Source organism: Fusarium tjaetaba, assembly GCF_013396195.1.
Source record: "Fusarium tjaetaba strain NRRL 66243 chromosome Unknown NRRL66243_c0000312, whole genome shotgun sequence".
Taxonomy (NCBI): Eukaryota; Fungi; Ascomycota; class Sordariomycetes; order Hypocreales; family Nectriaceae; genus Fusarium; species Fusarium tjaetaba.
Window position 1 is genome coordinate 1 of NW_023501508.1, and position 18,869 is coordinate 18,869.

At 49.2% G+C, this 18,869-nt stretch overlaps 6 protein-coding genes across 6 annotated transcripts; 5 read left to right on the top strand and 1 right to left on the bottom strand.

Annotated features, from left to right (window-relative positions):
- Positions 1–488: 488 nt before the first annotated feature.
- FTJAE_11985 (serine threonine phosphatase 2A activator 1) lies at positions 489–1,864 on the bottom strand (the record flags this gene model as incomplete). The annotated part of the gene is made up of 2 exons (XM_037344986.1): positions 489–1,194; positions 1,242–1,864. The coding sequence occupies 2 exons, from the start codon at positions 1,862–1,864 to the stop codon at positions 489–491; spliced, it is 1,329 nt and encodes a 442-aa protein (XP_037200938.1).
- Positions 1,865–2,519: 655 nt separating this feature from the next.
- On the top strand, positions 2,520–4,937 carry FTJAE_11986 (uncharacterized protein; the record flags this gene model as incomplete). The annotated part of the gene is made up of 1 exon (XM_037344987.1): positions 2,520–4,937. One exon carries the CDS (start codon positions 2,520–2,522, stop codon positions 4,935–4,937), a length of 2,418 nt encoding a protein of 805 aa, XP_037200939.1.
- Positions 4,938–6,807: 1,870 nt separating this feature from the next.
- FTJAE_11987 (myosin heavy chain) lies at positions 6,808–10,734 on the top strand (the record flags this gene model as incomplete). Its single annotated transcript, XM_037344988.1, has 4 exons — positions 6,808–10,227; positions 10,280–10,420; positions 10,512–10,582; positions 10,641–10,734. The coding sequence occupies 4 exons, from the start codon at positions 6,808–6,810 to the stop codon at positions 10,732–10,734; spliced, it is 3,726 nt and encodes a 1,241-aa protein (XP_037200940.1).
- A 792-nt stretch (positions 10,735–11,526) lies between these two features.
- FTJAE_11988 (glucosidase II alpha subunit) lies at positions 11,527–13,941 on the top strand (the record flags this gene model as incomplete). The annotated part of the gene is made up of 1 exon (XM_037344989.1): positions 11,527–13,941. One exon carries the CDS (start codon positions 11,527–11,529, stop codon positions 13,939–13,941), a length of 2,415 nt encoding a protein of 804 aa, XP_037200941.1.
- An 873-nt stretch (positions 13,942–14,814) lies between these two features.
- On the top strand, positions 14,815–16,401 carry FTJAE_11989 (sucrose utilization SUC1; the record flags this gene model as incomplete). Its single annotated transcript, XM_037344990.1, has 3 exons — positions 14,815–15,578; positions 15,629–16,073; positions 16,126–16,401. 3 exons carry the CDS (start codon positions 14,815–14,817, stop codon positions 16,399–16,401), a joined length of 1,485 nt encoding a protein of 494 aa, XP_037200942.1.
- Positions 16,402–17,581: 1,180 nt separating this feature from the next.
- Positions 17,582–18,698, top strand: FTJAE_11990 (uncharacterized protein; the record flags this gene model as incomplete). The annotated part of the gene is made up of 2 exons (XM_037344992.1): positions 17,582–17,694; positions 17,747–18,698. The coding sequence occupies 2 exons, from the start codon at positions 17,582–17,584 to the stop codon at positions 18,696–18,698; spliced, it is 1,065 nt and encodes a 354-aa protein (XP_037200943.1).
- Between the last annotated feature and the right edge of the window lie 171 nt (positions 18,699–18,869).

Below are 18,869 nucleotides of genomic sequence, written 5' to 3' on the forward strand. Positions count from 1 at the left end.
CCCCTGTGGCCTCTGCTTAAGTGCGACTCGAGCAAGCTTCCCTTCTCTCGAGGCAAGATCTCGATGAGAATGGGAAGACGTTGATCGGTTAGAGTACCAAGAATGTGCGTTCGTAATTGTCAGAGAGGCACGAGTCTCTCAGTTACTTGACAGGCTCGCTGTCGATGTTTGTTCGCTTTTCTCCTAGCAGTTGGCTGGATACCCAGAGAGAAAAGTGTCGCGATGTTTTGTTTCCAATATATACCCGCTTTCTATATCTAGATACTTCCCTCGCTCTAGTTCCACGTTGTGCTTTTATACGATTAGATTGCAAATTCAAAGGACTATTATGACGTGTGATATTTCCCATAGTCTAAATTCAAAAATCGTTCATAACGGGACGTTGGAATCTCATGGACTTCTATGGGACGAATGCGCAAATGAATATCTATGTCCGGTCCTTGACTCCTAATATGCCAAAATTCACCAGATGCTGGTATATGTATCCTCTATGAATCTCTAGCCCATGGTGCTTTTGTAACAGTGATTTGTGCGCTTGTGGATTCACTTGTCGGTGCAGCGCCTCGAGGTGGCCTAGCAAGTGACCCTGGGGGTGGCATGCGAGTATAGGGAATGCCGGCTGACGGTGGAACTGGCATTCTGGCAGCTTGAGCCCATGGCGCAGTTGTTCCGGGTCCTGAAGGTACTGGGACTGCTGTGGTTGGCTGGTTCGCCATATGGACGCTTTGTGTTGGAGTTGCAGCATCTGGATCAGCGTCCCAAGAGAAGAGCGAACCAAACGGGAAGTGCTGGACAACTGGTAACTTGGACAATACTTCGGCGTTGAACATCTTGATCATGCCCTTGTTGATCTTGCCCCAACCATCCCGAATACCAGAGATATCAAAAAGAATGGGACTGTGCTCCCAAAATGGGCCCTTCTTAACGTCGTTGATGAAGCCAATGGCGGAAAAGTACATATTGACCTGTCGCTGGTCTTCCACAACAGCGGCTTTGGTAACGTCACTAGGCTTCGGCGCACCTTTGACAGACCCCTCCAGAGGCATTGGTTCGTCATCGTTTATAGGTCGTGTGAGTTGCGCAGAGCCGAATACATAGGGCATGAAGGAATGATCGTCGAGGCCCCAGACGCCGTGTGAGCCAGCGGGTTCAAGAGTGTAGGTTAGGATGAGTTTCCTCACCACGTTGAGATATCTGATAGTGTTAGTAGGATCCGTTCAGTGCATGTGAAGGCAACATACGGTTCGATAACCTTAAGGACAATCTCGCGCTCGATCTCGCCTCCTTGTTGTCCATCTTTGAAGTATCCCAGCTTCCATAGACAACCAAGAAATGCTATAAAGCTGAGTTCATGCCCAGTTCCATAGTCTAGTCTCTGGACGCTGCCGAAACCACCAAGTAGGTAGCTAGAGACTTCTTCTTTCGCCTTTCCATCCCCAATTTTGAGTGTTTCACCTAGAAGCCCTTCTCCCAACAGCTCGTCCAAATGCTCCTCAAAGATAGCATACCACTTTCGGAAGCTAACATTCCCAAATCGCCGAGGACCGGGGTCGGGTGGTGCTTGGTCGATGAAGCTCTCAACCTTTGCCAAAAGGTTCTGTAGAGCTTGGACGGACGGCGATGTCGGCGGTTTGGAATTGAGGGGAAAGGTGCGGGGGAGGGGTGACGATGTTTGGTTTCGAGGACATAAGGCGTGGTTAAGCTGGAGGATGAAGGTTCCGATATCGCGGTAGGCGAGGCTGGTGAGGAAACGTGCGACGTCGGGGCCTTCGTTGATGCGCCTCGAGGGCTTGGTGAAAGCTGGCGGGGAGCTGAGGTCCAAGATCTCAAGAGTCTGGTGTTTTGGAGGGGTTGTGGACGTCATGTTGACGACGGCTCGAATCGGGTACAGCGCTGAGGATTTCTCTAATATGAAGCAAAAATGGAAATCTTATTTGGGGGTATTGGATGAGTTTTACGGTACAGAAATGATCAAGTGGGCGTCGGTGCTTGGTTGAAGCTGAGTCGGCTTCGGGCCTCATGGGAATTCTTGATAAGATATGCATACAGGGATCATGATGATGTTTGCGACGGGCTGCTCTGAAGATTTCCGACAGATATACAGCCACTTCACGGAAAGAAAAGCACCCATTTCAGGACTTCAGGCCATCAAGCTATATAATATCTACTTGATGCTTCAAGAATCGGGGTCGCATACAATATATATTCTTACCGCGTCCCGACAATTATGTCATTTGTCATGTCGCAGGGGAGCTCTTTGTCCCAGCTTTAAGCTTCCTCTGCCCCACTTCACCTTCCCGACCTTCAATGCGCCTGCTTTGAACGCCGTTAACTACTTCAACTTAATTTGGAAGAGCTCAGCTTGCCTCAAACTTACCTCTACAGCTAACGAGCTTAAAAGTAAGTCTCTCATTGAATTTTCGACGTATCCCGAACCGCGGTCACATCGATATCCGTGGGCGCGCTACCTTGGCGCGTTCGGCACTCTCAATAACACAACACAATAACAAAACCTCAAGATGGTGGTGCAGTTGCGGTCCAGGGGTAAGGCCGGTGGATCATCAGCTGAGCCTGAAGCGACAGTAAATCCGCGAAAACGTACTAGAAGAAAGCAGTCAGAGACATCTTCCGCGCTTAGGTCAAACATTGAGGTACACATCAATGCATCGGGGTCGAACTCAAGTCGGCAGTCAACCATTCATGCAATCCCGCGAGATCAGCCCTCTACGAACCAAAGCCGGGTCACGAGATCGAAAAGAGCCAATACTCCCCATGAAAAACTACCCTCGCCCGCTCCGAGAAAACATCTGGCTACGGACGCAGGTTTCAAGCGCCTGCGTCGTTCTCGTCGCAAAGCTGCGCTGGAAAGTGCTGAAGGGGATGAACAACCTCAACTGAACCAGGAACACGAAGAGGCCTCGGAAGGGGAGGAAAACGCCTTACCGGAACACACGGACTTGATGAATATCATCAATTCGAACATCCTAGATAGCAATAATTCTAGGAACGAGCTACTCCTGGAGAGAGCTGGGAGGAGGATGTCTGGGTCAGAAGCTCCTCAAACTGTAGAGTCGGACGAAATTTTCGCCTTAGACGGCATACAACAGGAGCAGGAACCAGACAACGCTGAAAATAGCCAAGTTTCAGCTCCAAGTCCTGAGCAACCAGAAGCACCACATGAAGAAGATCGAGTATCTGGGCAGGAGGCTCCACCAGCAACGCAAGAGATGGCACAAATTAATCCATCTTCTCAAATGAAATCGTTACCACGAAAACGCAGACGCCAGAGTCAGAAGACGCCTTATGGCGCACCTGGTTATAATGCAAGGAGCGTGTCCCCGGAGCTCGGTTCGGCACTTCCTGAGGCGGCAGCCATAGAGGCATCAGCGTCACAACAGATCCACGCTGGGGGTGATTACTATGACGTTCCGTCCGACGGAGAGCAACCAAGTCAACCGATATTGTCAAGAAGGGGGAGGGAGACCCACGGCACGCAGGCTGAACATAGACGGAAAACTAAACAGGGCAAACGAAAGAGAAGTCAACGTGAGCAACAAAATGGCCAAATACCAACACAGGCTGAGAAAGAGCCAGAAGAAGAGCGAAATGAAGAGGGTACCCGAAAGAAAGATAAGAATGGAGATCAAGACGGGGAATATGAGAATGAAGATATAGACTCCGATGATAATGAGCCGGCAGCAGAACATGAGCTTGATATATCGGATCTGACTGAAGATTCGTTGCTCCTCGACGAACCACCGAGTGGCTCGCAAACAGCGCTCCTAACCCCTACCGCCTGGGTAAAGCGAGATACAGTAAAGAAACTCCTTACGGGCATAACTAAATCAGGGTGGATGAATGGAAGGAAATGGAAGGAGGGCATTCTCGCGCTCGCAAAAATAGCTTCTGAAGCTTTGGAAGAGGATGGACGTGTGCGATCGAGGCTTATCTTGGGTAAACTACACAGTCTCCACGAACTATGCAAGGAGATCCCGTCATCATCGAACTCACAGCAGTTGGAATATTTTCGCGAGCACACAGCCCAGCTCAGCAGTTTATACACCACACTTCGCGTGGCAATTGACGAATTCATTTCATCCATCAACACGATAATGGAGCAGGGCGACGCGAAGCAAGTGGGCCAGGGCTTTCAATATGTGACAAAGTTGCACAGACGCATCATTCCTATGCTGGTTCTGGTATTAGAACGAATTTTCGAGGCTGGAAGACCTGATGAGAAGGCCGAAAAAGGAGAATTTACAGTGTATACACTCGAGCCACTGGAAAGGACTGCAGGCTGGATCCAGAGACTATCCCACGTCGTGGAAAGCTGGTACGAGCTTTATCCTCCCAGAAGAGAACGTGATCAAAGCGAAAAGTCTAAGGAGGATCGAAGAGTCTTCAGGGAGACCACAAAGCGGCTCAAGGCATCGCTCGAGAAGGCCAGAGAAAGGATTGATGCTATCAAGAGAGCGCCGATCGAACGAAAAAGAAATATGGAGAAGGATGAAGCTATTCGAAGGGAACGCGAGGCTGATGCGCAGCGGCGCAGGGAGATCCAAGATATGCAGATGCAGCGCTTTCTACAGTCGATGCAGAAGGTTGAATCATCTCAAGCGCGTCCGTCCACGATAGGCTCATATCGGGGGGCAGTGCGCTATCGCTCCATAGCTAGTCAGCCAGGCTTGATGAGATCGCAAGAGCCGTCGGATGATGATTATTTTGAGAAGCATGGCTGGCACTACTGGGAAGATGATCAACTCTTAAGCTTGATCCGAACCACATCCCACCCGAACTACGAGGTCCTCCACCGGATGCTTCCCAATCGAGATCCTGATGAGCTGAAAGAACGGTCAGATTATCTGAGAATGGTTATGCGGGACAAATACCAGCGAAAGGGTATCCAGCCGCCTCGATGGTGTGTTGCTGAAGATTGAGACCAAGGTCAGGGAGTATTGGAGTTGGGAGCATTTGCTTTTACGATACCCTGAGCAATACCAGATACGCCTCTTGAAATTCAAGCGAACTGCATATGATTAATGAAAGAACGTTTACATATATGCATTTCCATGGCAAAAAGTATTATTACCCAACGTAGTACAAAACTCGCATCCATAGCGACAAAGCGAATCAGTCATGATGAACTCATCAAGGCTCTCCTTGATGACTTCAGGATCCAAAAGAAGCCGGTATCAATTGTCAGCAGTTGAGTTGGTGTACGGATACGTTTCATGTCCTCCATGGACGCCTGAGGTTCTGCCAACGGCGTAATGCCACATCATTGACTCCCAAGGTAGCATTATGTGTCTATCACATTGACACATTCGGTGCATCAAGAACAAAGCATCCGTGATTCCGCCAGCACATGCAACGCAAACTTGGGCGCCCTGCAATGGTGCGGTGATTTAGACACTTGGCCTGTATCAGCCGGAACATATTGCATTGATCTTTTGGGTTCTTGTATGATTGATCACAGACTTTGGAATTGGTTGAAGCGCCTTTAACGCCACATGTGATGGTGAAGGGACCACGCTATTGCCCAGGTAAGAAAAGCGGCGAATCAGGTCTAGGTCATTTGGGGTAATAAGTCAACAGATCATGATTTATTTTGGCCATCTTCACGCGTTTTCCACGCGCCGTGGGAGATTTGATAGATTCAGCCACGAGCATGGCTTTCGCCCTTGGATCCTTTGCCTTTGGGCTCTTAATTGACCTGAACCAAGAGAATGTGAGGTTTGGGATAAAGTAGCTCATAGATCTTCAGGCTTCTGAAAGCTACCCAGGTCGTGGCTTGCATTAATTGCCGTGCATTGCATATAGTGCCTTACTTAGGTCAATACGGCGGGTCGTCGCATGCAGAACCAGGTGTTGCCCAATGTCTAGGGCTTCTTTGGGGTATCTCAGTGGCCAGACTGATCTTTGCCTTAACGAATGGTCCAGTGTCTCTGGTCCAAGACATTGAATGGCAGTCTAATGTCCGCCCAGAAGCGAGAGCCATCAGTCATTGGATCCTGGACCAGGAACCAAACCCAGATGGAAGCCACCCGCGCGTAGCCCAAAGACCCCTGATTCGAAGCGACAGTGGACGAGCAGCCCCGCCCCCCCTGGAACCGTCGCTACGGTCCGACCGCTGGGGGACCATCAGGGCCCTGAGAGAAAAAGCAATGTTAGTGGCCGGTGAAACTCCACTTTGACCACTGCCCGTGTGGAAATGGGAAGAACAGCTCAGGATATGGATGGATCACAAGGTGATAGACCAAGAGGTACGTATCCATCCGCAATCTAATATCCCGTCCCATCGACAAGACAGCTCAGCTTTCTCTCTTCCCTTTCCCAATTTCATCTCCTCTACCTCTTACAAGAAGCTTGCGAACATCGTCAGTGCAGGAGTCATTCTAGACTTCTCTAACTGCTTCATTGCATTGCATTGCATTGCTTCTTTCCTTCGTTCCTTAATTCTATCTGTCTTATACTCCACCGTTGTAAACGGTTTTCTAGCTGCCAGCGAAGCGCGGTTTTGCTGGTTAAAAAGGAGTCCAACTCAAGGTGAGATTAACCAATTCCTAGCGGCTGATACCTACATATCCTTGCCAAAAGAGCTCATGGCTCGTGCTGTTTTCTCCCCTGGCCTCTCTTGATTATCCTGGGATGACAGTCGAGCTTGGTTGTTGAACGACTGACCTAAAAAGTCCCGTGCGACATCCATATATAACCTATCCCGGGTACACTTCTCTTTATTTTTCTGTTTGCTAATATTTGCTTTTCATATAGAACTTTACTTTTAATTACCTTTTCGATCCCCCAAACATGTCTGAGTCCGAGAGCTTTGACGTTGTTCAGCACGAGGAAGCTGTCGCTTCTCAGTCTGATGCTGCTGCCACTGAGCCCGAGAGCCCTCAGGCAACCGCTCCTGCGTCCCCCGAGACTCCTAAGGAGAAGGCAAAGGAGAATGGAGAGTCAAAGCCAGCTTTGAAGAAGCCTACTGCAACCTCCACGACGGCTACCCGTCGACCTGCCTCTACTTCGACCACGGCCAAGCCTGCTGCGACTAGCACTCGCGCGCCTGGCGGTCTGAGCAAGCCCCCAACCCGACCTCCTGCCTCGACTGTTCGCCGTCCTGCGACATCGACTTCTAGCGCGAGCCACCGAAGCCGACCTAGTATGAGCGCCAGCGAAGATGACAAGAAGTCGACCACCTCCACCGCTTCTTCTGCCCGTAGGACAAGCTCTATTGTGTCTAGCCCAGGCAAGACTGCTGAGAGAAGGACCGTTGGTACTACAAGCTCGGCAACTGCTACTCGACGACCTCCGTCGACATCCACCACGGCCCCACGAACTTCTACTACCCGAACGGCAGCTACCCCTAGCACTACCGCGACACGAACGGCCGCCACTCGATCAACGGCTGCAACACCCACCGCTAGCAAGCGTCTCTCTACTTCGGGCTCCTTGACTGCTGCGTCCCGAACTGCAACTCGACCTGCTGCTTCTGCGGAATCTGCTAAGGAGATTGAGGCCCTCAAGGCCAAGCTGGCGGAAGGTGAGAGCGAGATCGAAGCTCTTAAGGCTGAGGTGAAGAGCTCGGAGGAGAAGATCGCTGAGCTCACTGAGAAGATTGGCAATGAGGCGACCCCTATCGAGACCGACGCGAAGGCCAGTGGAGACAACGACGAAGCAATTGCCACTCTCAAGTCTGAGCACGAGGCTGCAATTGCTTCTCTCGAGACCCAGGTTACTGAGGCGAACGAGAAGCTGCATGCTGCAGAGAGCGATCTTGAGAAGCTTCGAGCTGACCTCGATGCTGCTGTTAGCGCCAAGGAAGCAAGTGAGACTGAGCTCGACTCATTGAAGAAGCAGCTCGAGGCTACTCAGGCTGAGAATGAGGAGAAGCTCAACTCTAGTCAGGAAGCACTACAGAAGGCCATTGAGGAGAACGCATCCAAGATCGAGGAGTTGAAGGCTGCTCTTGAGGCTGAGAAGGCATCCGCCATCGAGGCTCTGGAAGCAAAACACAAGGAGGATCTTGAGAAGGGTCAGGCTGACGCTTCCTCCCACGAGACTGCTTTGGCCGAGCTCAAGGCTTCTCATGAGGCTGCGACTGCTGAGTTGCAAAAGAAGATCGACGAATTAACCTCTTCGCAGTCTGCCCTCGAATCCGCCAACGACGATAAGCTGAAGTCTGAGCAAGAGGAGCACAGCTCCAAGATTTCTACTCTTGAGGCTGATGCCGCAGACGCGAAGGCGAAGCTGGAGGCTGCTGAGAAGGATGTCGAGGCAGCCAAGTCCGAGATCGAGTCTCTCAATGGCGAGATCGCCAAGCTTCAGTCCAGCTTGTCCGAGAAGGAAACCGAGCTCGAGGCTGCTAAGCAAGATCTTGCTAAGGCTCAAGAGGAGGCTGCATCCTTGAAGGCTGCCGCCGAAGAGGCTCAAAAGTCTCTTGCTGAGAAGGAAGACGAAATTGTTAAGGTCAAGGAGATGCACGAGGAGCGCATGAAAAACATTTCTCAGGATTACGAGACCGAAATCGAGTCTCTTCGAGGAGACGCCTTCTTCAAGCGCAAGTACGAGGAGCTTGAAACCCAGCACAACGAGCTCCAGACCTCCTCTTCGGAGGCCGCTGAAGGCCACACCAAGGCTCTCGAAGCTGCCAAGGCCGAACATGCTGCTGCCGTTGCTGCTTTGGAAGAGAAGGAGGCCGAGCACCAGAAGAATCTCGATGCTCTCCGTGCCAGTCACGCTGAGGAGCTCGAGTCTGCAAAGAACTCTGCCTCAGGTGACCACGATGCTCACATTGCCGAGCTCGATTCTCTGAAGGAGAGCCATGCTAAGCAGTTGGAAGTGATCAAGAACGAAGGTGCCTCTACCCATGCTGAGGAGCTTGAGTCGATCAAGGCTGCTCATGCTAGTGTTCTAGAGGCTCTGAAGAAAGAGCACGACGAGGAAAAAGAGAAGCTTGTTGCCGGTCACAAGAGCGAATTGGCCTCTGTCAAGGATGCCAGTGAAACTACCCATGCTACCGAGATCGCTAGGCTCATGACGGAGCTTGACAGTGCTAGAGAGTCTGGTGAGACTGCTCATGCTGCTGAACTTGAGTCTCTGAAGGCCAAGCTTGAGGCTGAGAAGGATGCTAGCGACAAGGAGCATGCTGAGGCTTTGGCCAAGGCTCAAGAAGGCATCGAGGCTGCCAAGAATGCTGGCGATGAAGCCCATGCTGCCGAAATCGCCAAACTCAAGGCTGATCTTGAGGCTGCCAGAGATGCCGCCAAGAAGTCATTGGAGGCTGAGTTGGAGGCCTTGAGGGTAGAACTTGAGGAAACCAAGAAGGCTGGCGAAAACAAGCACGCTGAAGAACTGGCTAGTCTAAAGGCTGAGCTTGAGACCGCCAAGGAGGAGGTCGAGAAAGCACGCGAGTCCAACTCACAAGCTATTGAGATGGCTCGATACGAGCTTCAGCAGAAACATGCCGATGAGGTTGAGAAGCTTCTCGAATTCAACGGCGAGGCCATTGAGCGCATGAAGCGGGAAGGCGGCGATGTCAAGAAGGAACTGGAGGAGATGACTCTGGCGCACACCAAGGCTATCGAGGATATGATGGCTGAGCACAGGAGCAACAACAGTCACCTGGAGGACAAGCTCGCCCAACAGGCTGCTTCCAACGCCAAACTCGAGGCTTCTCTGGAGGCTGCTCAAGAATCCCTTGCCAAGGCTCAACAAGAAGTTGAGGACCTTTCTCAGCGGCTCGCTCAGGAGAAGACCGAGCGATTCACTGCTCTTGCTGAGCTTGAGGAGGCCAAGAACACCAAGCCTGACACTTCCGAGGCTGATGCCCTCAAGCGGGAGCTTGCTACAACCAAGAAGTTCCACGAGGATGTCATGCATAGCCTTGATCTCGAACTCAAGGGAACACAAAACATGCTTGAGGAGCGAAGAAGCGAACTTATAGCCAGCCAGAAGCAGGTTGAATCTCTGACCGAGGACCTTGCCCTGGTCAAGAAGGAATTAGAGGCGTTCAAGGCCGAGGCTGATGCGAGCAAGAAGACTGCCAGCGCTGATTACCAAGACCTGAACGATAGCATGACTGCTCTTGTTGAGGAGGCCACAACTAATTCCAAAGACCTCCAAGCCAAGTTGGATGAAAGTGTGGCCAAGGTCGCGGATAGTGAGAAGAAGATTGAGGTATTGGAAGCCCAGCTTAAGGTCAAGGATGCCGAGATTGCCGAGGCAAAGGTATGCGTGAATCAAGAAACCCTCAAAGCTATATCAGCTAATATGTGAATAGGCCAATGCTGCCGTTGCCAAGCCCAAGGGTCTCTCGGCCAGCAGATTTGCCAACGCAGATGACGGCGACAACGCTGCTGCGAACGAAGATGCAGCGGAAGGTGAGGAGATTGACGACCATTCCTCAGCAGCACTTGCTTCGGTGCGAAAAGCCCCTGCATGATGCACCCGCACGAGATCCAATGTGCCATGCGGTCTTTTTGGTCAGATCAGGGCTAACATATGAACTGTAGATAAGTAAGGCGAGACTCACAGCCAAGCAAATGGATACCCTCGATAGGGAAATGAGGGATCGCAACTTGCTGTAAGTACATGACGGGACTCTACGATCCCGATCACGAGGCTGACAACTTAACCCACAGGATATTGAAGTCTATCACGGATGTCAAGTCGCCAAAGCTGGGTAGCGACCATCACTACGAGCAACAGCAATTCGAGCAGTCGCAGTTCAGTTAAAGGAGACATGGCAAACGACGAATTTTCTATTCCGCTTCTATGGTCACTTTACAATTTAGTTCTCTGTAATACCCGCGGCCTGTCTGCAGAGCTGCAATTTTGCTTATTGCTTTTATTACATACACCACATTATGGGCAATAGTCACAGGATATGTGAGATGGGAGAAAGATGGAGGTGTTTAGACCATCCTTGAGTCAACATGTAACAGAAGAGATGGTGCGAGATACATATACGTATGTACGACAGTGTTGAAGTTGACGATACCCTGGTTTATTTCAATGCATTTGTGCTTCATCCTGTGACTGTACTCCGTATTTATCAGCAAATACTATATCGTGGTACTGACTAACTGTGTGTAGCTTGGCAAAAATGAGGAGATACGTAGATGGGCAAAGTCAAAGTTACCGCTATAAGCTGTAGTACCTATCGCTAGCCATTTCGCTTTGACACTGCATAACCATCTTCACCAATCGCCAATTATGCCGAATAATTCACCCAAAGAGCGGAGACTCCGCCGTTTTACTGAGACACAATGACGTTGCCCAGAGTGTGAGTATTGGATGAGCTATGTATGTATGTACAAGTATGCACCTTGTGTAGTAGCAATGTGCTGATGACTGCCGTTCCCCTCACAATAATTCTCTCATAATCTCAACATTTTAAACTCGGCGGTTGCGGTTCCTTTTACACGAGCCTTTCTGAGGAAGGATATATATATAAATCGCCCAGACCTGCCCCCCATTTCATCAACTTCAACTTTACTTGGCACAACTTCAATCGACCACTTGAATATGGAGGGATACGCTATCCCTACCAAGCCTCTCGCCAACAAAGACTCAATCGTGTCAGGTAGTCAATGGCGCTTCACCCTTATCAACGATATCGTTCTTCGCTATGAATGGGCCGAAGATGGCATCTTTGAAGATCGCCCATCCACCTTTGCATTCAATAGAGAATTCCCTACCCCAAAATTCACAGTCTCTGATACAGAGGATCAGCTAGAGATAAGAGCAGATGCTTTTCACATCACATATAACAAAAAGCGCTTCGACAAATACGGTCTCGTTGTTAGCTTTAGTAACAAGAACACCCTCTGGGGCGCTGATTGGCGATATGGTGAGACTCCCCAGAATCTTGGTGGCACAGCCAGGACACTTGATGGAGTGAATGGACGTTGTGAACTCGAGCCTGGTATCCTTTCGAGAGTGGGATACTCGGTACTTGATGATAGCAACTCTATGCTTTTCGACTCTTCGGGATTTGCAGCTCCGAGACGACCTGGAGATCGAATCGACGGGTACCTCTTTTCGTATGGCTACGATTACAAGGCTGCCATGAAGGCATTCTTTGCCATTTCTGGAAAGCAACCTCGTCTTCCGCGATGGGCACTCGGCAATTGGTGGAGTCGCTACTATCCTTATACCGACAAGGAGTATCTCAAACTCATGGACAAATTCGAAGCTGAGAAGGTTCCGCTCTCGGTCGCTGTCATCGATATGGACTGGCATCAGGTCCACGGCGATCACATCCCGCATGCTGGTTGGACAGGTTACACATGGAACAAGGAGCTCTTCAAAGACCCCAAGGCCTTCACTAAAGCTTTGCACGACAAGAAACTCAAGGTTACATTGAACGATCATCCACATGCCGGTGTGCATCACCATGAGGATCAGTATGAGGCAATGGCCAAGGATCTTGGACACGACACCTCTGACAAGGCCCCGATTCTCTTCAACCCTGTCGATCAGAAATTCATGCACTCCTACCTCAACACGCTTCACCGAAGTCTGGAGAATGATGGCTGTGGTTTCTGGTGGATTGACTGGCAGCAAGGTCCATACAGTCGTGTCCGAGGTCTTGATCCTCTTTGGCTTCTCAACCACTACCACTTTCTCGACAATGAGAAGCAAAATGGAGAAGGCAAGGCTATTATCTTCTCCCGTTTCGGAGGCCCAGGCAGTCATCGCTATCCTGTCGGGTTCTCGGGTGACAGCATCATGACCTGGGAGTCTCTCGAGTTTCAACCCGAGTTTACAGCTACAGCGTCCAACATTGGTTATGGATGGTGGAGTCACGACATCGGTGGCCATATGGGTGGTTATCGTGACGACGAGCTCGCTACTCGATGGGTGCAATATGGTGTTTTCTCGCCTATCATGCGACTTCATTCACAGATGGGCTTGTTCACTTCCAAAGAACCATGGCTATATCGCCCCGAGTTTGCAGAGGTCATGCAAAATTTCTTGCGGTTCCGTCACCGGCTTATCCCTTATCTTTACACCATGAACTGTGCTTCATCGTCGAACGATGAGCCACTTGTACAGCCTCTGTATTGGAAGTTTCCGGACAGAGATGAAGCATATGGAAAGCCAAACCAGTACTACTTTGGTTCAGAACTAGTGGTTGCACCCATCGTGAAGCCCCGCGACAAGAGAACGAACCATGGTGCCGTTGATGTTTGGGTACCTCCCGGTCGACATGTCGACATCTTTACTGGAACTGTATACGACGGCGACCGGGACATTAGGATGTTTAGAAGCATTAAGAACATGCCTGTGCTCGCACACGAGGGCTCTATCATCCCTCTCGATGCGGACCCTACCCCTAGCAACGGTGGCGAGAGCCCTGAGAACTTTGAGGTTCTCGTTGTTGTGGGCAAGAATGGGCGGCTCAAGGTTGAGGAAGAGCTCGATGAAAATGATAAGGCTGATAAAGGGAACTACAGCGAGTCTCCTATTCTTGGTTATTTCCAGCAAAGCGGCAGGCTATATTTTGAGCCCAAGGGCAAGGCTTGGAGTGTCAAGTTCCTATCTATCATGGAGGTCCCGAAGGGTTTCAAGGTCGTTAGCGGGGTCACTGATCAGACTGTTCTTGACGTCAAGCCATATGTCGAGGATTATCCCAAGGTGCCTGGCCTGGTCGTCCAGATCCCTGCGCTTCCCGATAAGTTGGATGTGGTGTCTGTCCAGCTGGGCGATGAGCCGAAGCTGAGCGTGCTTGACCCATTGAAGCGTATCCAGGATCTGATTCTTGACTATCAGATGGACATGTGGACCAAGGAAAAGCTTTGGGGAGTTGTCAAGGCTCCCCAGCCCACGGCGGTCAAGGTTGGACGACTGATGACTTTGGGACTGGATGAGGATTTGCTTGGGCCGGTCATGGAGTTGCTCATGGCTGACAGCCGATACGAGACATCGTCCAACTGATTGCCATGTTGCATTCCAACTTTGAAGGGGTCATCGAACTTGTGCTAGAGTTCTTGACGTCCAATACCTTCACCAACCCTCTCTGGAGCAAAACAATAACCAGCACAGAGGCTCAAAAGACCAAAAAACATACAACACCAGGTATTCGCTGGTCGTCACCGACCCAACTACTAATCCGGCGCTTCGCAGCTTGACGATGGGGGAGCGGACGGGACCCCGTATTCTCTGCGAGCTATGGTCGTATGTGCTGATCGATGGGCTTGGATGGGGTCAAGAAAGGCGAGACTCATCAGTTGACGGATATATCGATGTTATTAAACGATACAATGCTATGGTAGAGTAAGCGGACTATAGATAACTAAATTAGATCAATTGTCTCGGCTCACTTACACACACTGCTTGAAGCTATGAAGACCCAATCGCTTTTCAATGCCATTCTTAGAGAGTGCACGTACAGTAGTTGGTCCAATTGAGCATCGGTAGTCACTAATAGCACAATATGAACGAAGGAAATAGAGCTGATGGTTTATATCATGTGGATAACGTTATTCTCCTAGACTGTGACTAAAATGAAATGGCCCAGGTTAGCTAACAAGCGAACCCTACAATGTAGGCCTTGACAACTCGAATCCTCATAGAGCATGTAGCATTGCTTTCATGTTAGGCAAATGGCCAATTATAATCCCTTTGAGCCTGGTTACTTCTCCTCAATTCAGGCTGTGCAATGATGTTCTGCAGTAAAACGTGAGAGGTGCATCTCAGCAAATAGTAGAGTCCGGTGGCGAGTGGGGCAACTCAGCCGAGACATCGTCACTTTCCGACTTCAACTCAACCTCAATCGAGCTTGACTCTCGATTACCAATCACAGTCACGATGACCACGAGACTTAGAAACGCAAATCCATGTGACGGCTGCGCTTTACGTCGTGTGAAATGTGAAGAAGGAAAACCATGTCACGAATGTCGAATCAGAGGCATCGAATGCACCGCCTTGAGAACCCGCAAGAAGCGTGGGCCGAAGGGCGGACCTCGAAGCACAACCAAAGAGAAAGTCGAGAGATTTCAACAGAGCATCAAGGATACTCAACCTTGTACCATTCAAGATGATGACCAGTCTCGTTCCGACCCTTCCAGCTCTGTACCTCTCCCGCCATATCGCTTACCACTCCACGAATATCAACGTTTCCTCCAAATATCAAAACGACCAGTATCTTCCATTTGGATGGTCATCAACCCCGACAACCTATTTATGAAAATCTCAGAGAACCCCAATGACTATGAGTCTCATGCTCTAGCGGCTGCACTATGTGCTGCCACCATAGCTCAACTAAGACTACCAGAACATGCTGGCCCACGAAACACTCCTTCATCTCTTCAGTTTGCTACCGAGTGTCTTCAGTTGCGAGAACTTTATGATTACCGAGAGAGCTACAGTATAGCTTCTGCACTTATACCTTTCTTTCTTCATGTTTACCACTCCAACGGCAATAAGCTACGAACTGCTGGTCTGTTTCTAAGAGAAGCTGTGACGCAAGTTCAGCTCATGCAACTTGGTTATCCTGAGACGTATTGCCATCTTACTAAGCAGGAGCAATCACTTCGACTCCGGATATACTGGCTTGTTCTCATCACTGAGAGGTACAGTAGACCTTGAATTTCGGGTCATATTTGCTGACGTTTTGTCTCAGAACGTATTCTGCACAGCATGGTTTGCAAGCAGTTCTTCAAGTCATCGATGTATTCCCAGACACGCAAGATGACATGGCAGATGAACAACGAATGCAAGCTTTCATCTCCCTCACAAGACTCTTTGCATATCTCGAGAGCAACTTGACAACAATTTCATCAAACCAGCAGCCCCTCGAGAGACAAAAACTGGTATCATATCAAGCCGCTCTGTGCCTAGATGCCCACGACCACGCTGCCCGTGAAGCCCAAAGAGTCGACTTATTCGTCACCCGCCAATGGATCAGACTCATTCTATGGGAGTATACGGCTCGCCATTTTGCAATGTCGTGTTACCCAGATGACGAAGCTTTCTCTCTTTTTCTTCCAGTCAAGATCGGCCACAAGATGCTCTCTCTTTTTTCAATGGTGACAAATTCTGCCATCACAACCCACGGATATGGTATTGTAAGTGGAAAATGGATATAGTTTGTTGCATAAATTGACTTTGATATTACAGGAACTTAAAGTATTCCGATTAGCAGATGCAATGCTTGATATCGTTGCGTGCACGCCCTTTTCGGCTCATGGGAGCAGTATGCTTGTTGGTGCAGGAGAAATCTTGTACTCTCTCCAACATGTACTGCACTCTGTTGGAGGGAGAGACTCTGGCTTTCTACACAAGATACAGAATCGCATGTCACAACTGGAGTTGACGACTGGATCATGGCCATATCTTGCCATATCAGACGCAGATGATGTAATCGAGGGGATAGACAACGATGAAGTCTTATAATAGTTTTTCATTTTTATAATAGGATAATATGAAAACTGGGAGCTCGAACGGCAAGGCACCCGAAGCCATACACAAACCATATTCAGTTCACGGAGTATATGATTGACAGAACAAGAATGAATACACTGTCTATTCAGGTTATTATGTCTAGCATCTCGTCTTACGTTATGAACAATTCAAGTTAAGTCCAAATTAAGAAGCTGTTTGTTTTATGCAAGAGCGTTGAGGAAACTGTTTGCTGTTAGGTAGCAATAAGCGGCTGACTACCATCAAACGAGCTTATCCCCTGTGGCTTAGTTGGCTAAAGCGTCCGACTGTTATTTATAGACAATCGGGAGATCGGAAGTTCGAGCCTTCCCGGGGGAGTTCTCTTTTGCCATTTGCAACTATTTTTGATGTTGCTTTTTATTTAGTTTGGCAAAGACCCATTGATTCATTTTTTCTTCCTTATCTCGAGAGAAGTTGCTATGCTGTCTAGTTGTGGGCTTATTTATTGGTCTGGGGTAGGTAGGTGTTGTAACTACCTAGTGGTTTAGACAAGGTCGAGGCATCGCAACTCAAAGTACAGCTCATTTATTACATGTAATACGCCGCAATGAAAGATCTAGGTTAGGTTATGTACCGCTAAAGCTGGATTGATCCTTCTTTACCAAAAATACAACGGGTTAAAGATATCCGAGAGTGGTTCAAACTGCCAATGTTCAATACGACCACCCGAGCGCTGCATCTACCTGGATACAGCCACTGCAGCCAGAACTAGGCCAGAAGCAGTACAAACCTACCGCTATAGATAAGAAAGATCAAGGAATAGACAAACATCAGATATTCAGCCGTGAAGGATCAACGGATTCTGTTTAAAGAGCTAGACCAATAAGCAGAAAATGCTGAGTTGCCAGGGGTCCACATCGACAGGCACAATCGCCAAGTCTAACTCAATCTGTCGCTACCCAGCGCTGTAGACGCTGTAGGGCTGCTAGCTTACACTCGACGGCTGTGGCTGCGCCTCGTTACAGATGGAGGAGATGCAGGGCAGATTAAGAGATAGATGCAATGACGAAAGGGAGTTTATGAAAAAGCAAGTTTATATAAAGGCGATGTTGTTCATCTTAAAAGTGAACTTTGTTGAAGCCAAAGCCTACAATTCAAAGTTGACTTACAGAGTATGCCACTTGCTTACACCATGGCAAATCCAACAAAAGACAATCTCTATGGCTACGATGCCAACCAAATCCTCCCCATTATTGCTTCAGTAATAATAGGAATATCACTCATAGGACATTATATCCAGAACACGTAAGTCACTGTCAAGAATGTATAAGCCCTCACAGATCCTAATGCAAGACAGTCGATACAAGTTCTGGCGAGTTACCTTCTTCATGTTTTACGCCGGCCTATTCTTCTGCATCGGATGGGTAATAAGAGCCATCTCAGTACGAAAACCCGACAGTCTTCCCCTATACATGATCTCGAGCATCTTCATCTACCTCGCTCCTCCGGTGTACTCAGCTGCCGAATACAACACTCTTGGTCGTCTGATGCACTATCTACCGATGCACTCCATCATCAACCCGAACCGAATCGTATACATCTTTGTGTTTTTGGGTTCTCTTGTAGAGATTTTCACTGCCATTGGTGCCTCGTGGATAGCAGCTGGTAATGGTCGACAGGATAATGATCGGCTGAAATCTGGTGCGACCCTCATGGCCATCGCGGTTATTCTCCAAGGGACAATCGAGATTGGCTTCATTGCCATGGTTGGCATTCTTCACAGGCGATGCTCCAGGGCCAACATGTTGCCTTCAAACGTACGAACTCTGTTCATCATGCTCTACGGCACGTCGATACTCATCCTCATTCGTTGTGTCTTCCGCGCCGTCGAGACGTTTGAGCTCAGAGACATTCTCTCTAGCGGAGAAGACAACAGCAACGCACTCATGAGGCGTGAATGGCCTTTTTATGTTCTGGAAGCCATTCCTGTCGCTCTTTATACGTACTGGCTCAATATCATCCACCCGGGACGATATCTACCTCACGACCAACGTCAATACCTCGACTTTGACGGCAAGACAGAACTTATGGGACCTGGATGGATTCATAAACGGCATTGGGCCTTGTTCGTATTAGACCCATTCGATTTCATCGGAATGCTGTCGATGAAGAAGAGAGATCCTTACTATCTTCGCCCGAACGAGTGGCCTGAGACGGAGAACTGTTTTGCTCAGGGCAGAGGATCCAACGTTAAGCCGGGAAAGTACAAGGCGCTTTCCAAGAATGAATCGAATGAGTCGAGTGTCTGATGTAATGGTCAGGGGTGAGTAGATCTCGATGGGGGATCGTGTTTGAGATATATATCCTCTTGTATAGTAACCCTACTCATCTTTTTTCTGAAGCGTCTGTATGCAGGATACATAGATTTATGATAGCATAAATTCATCAAATTCTTAGGGTAAACATTTGTCAAGTTTAGG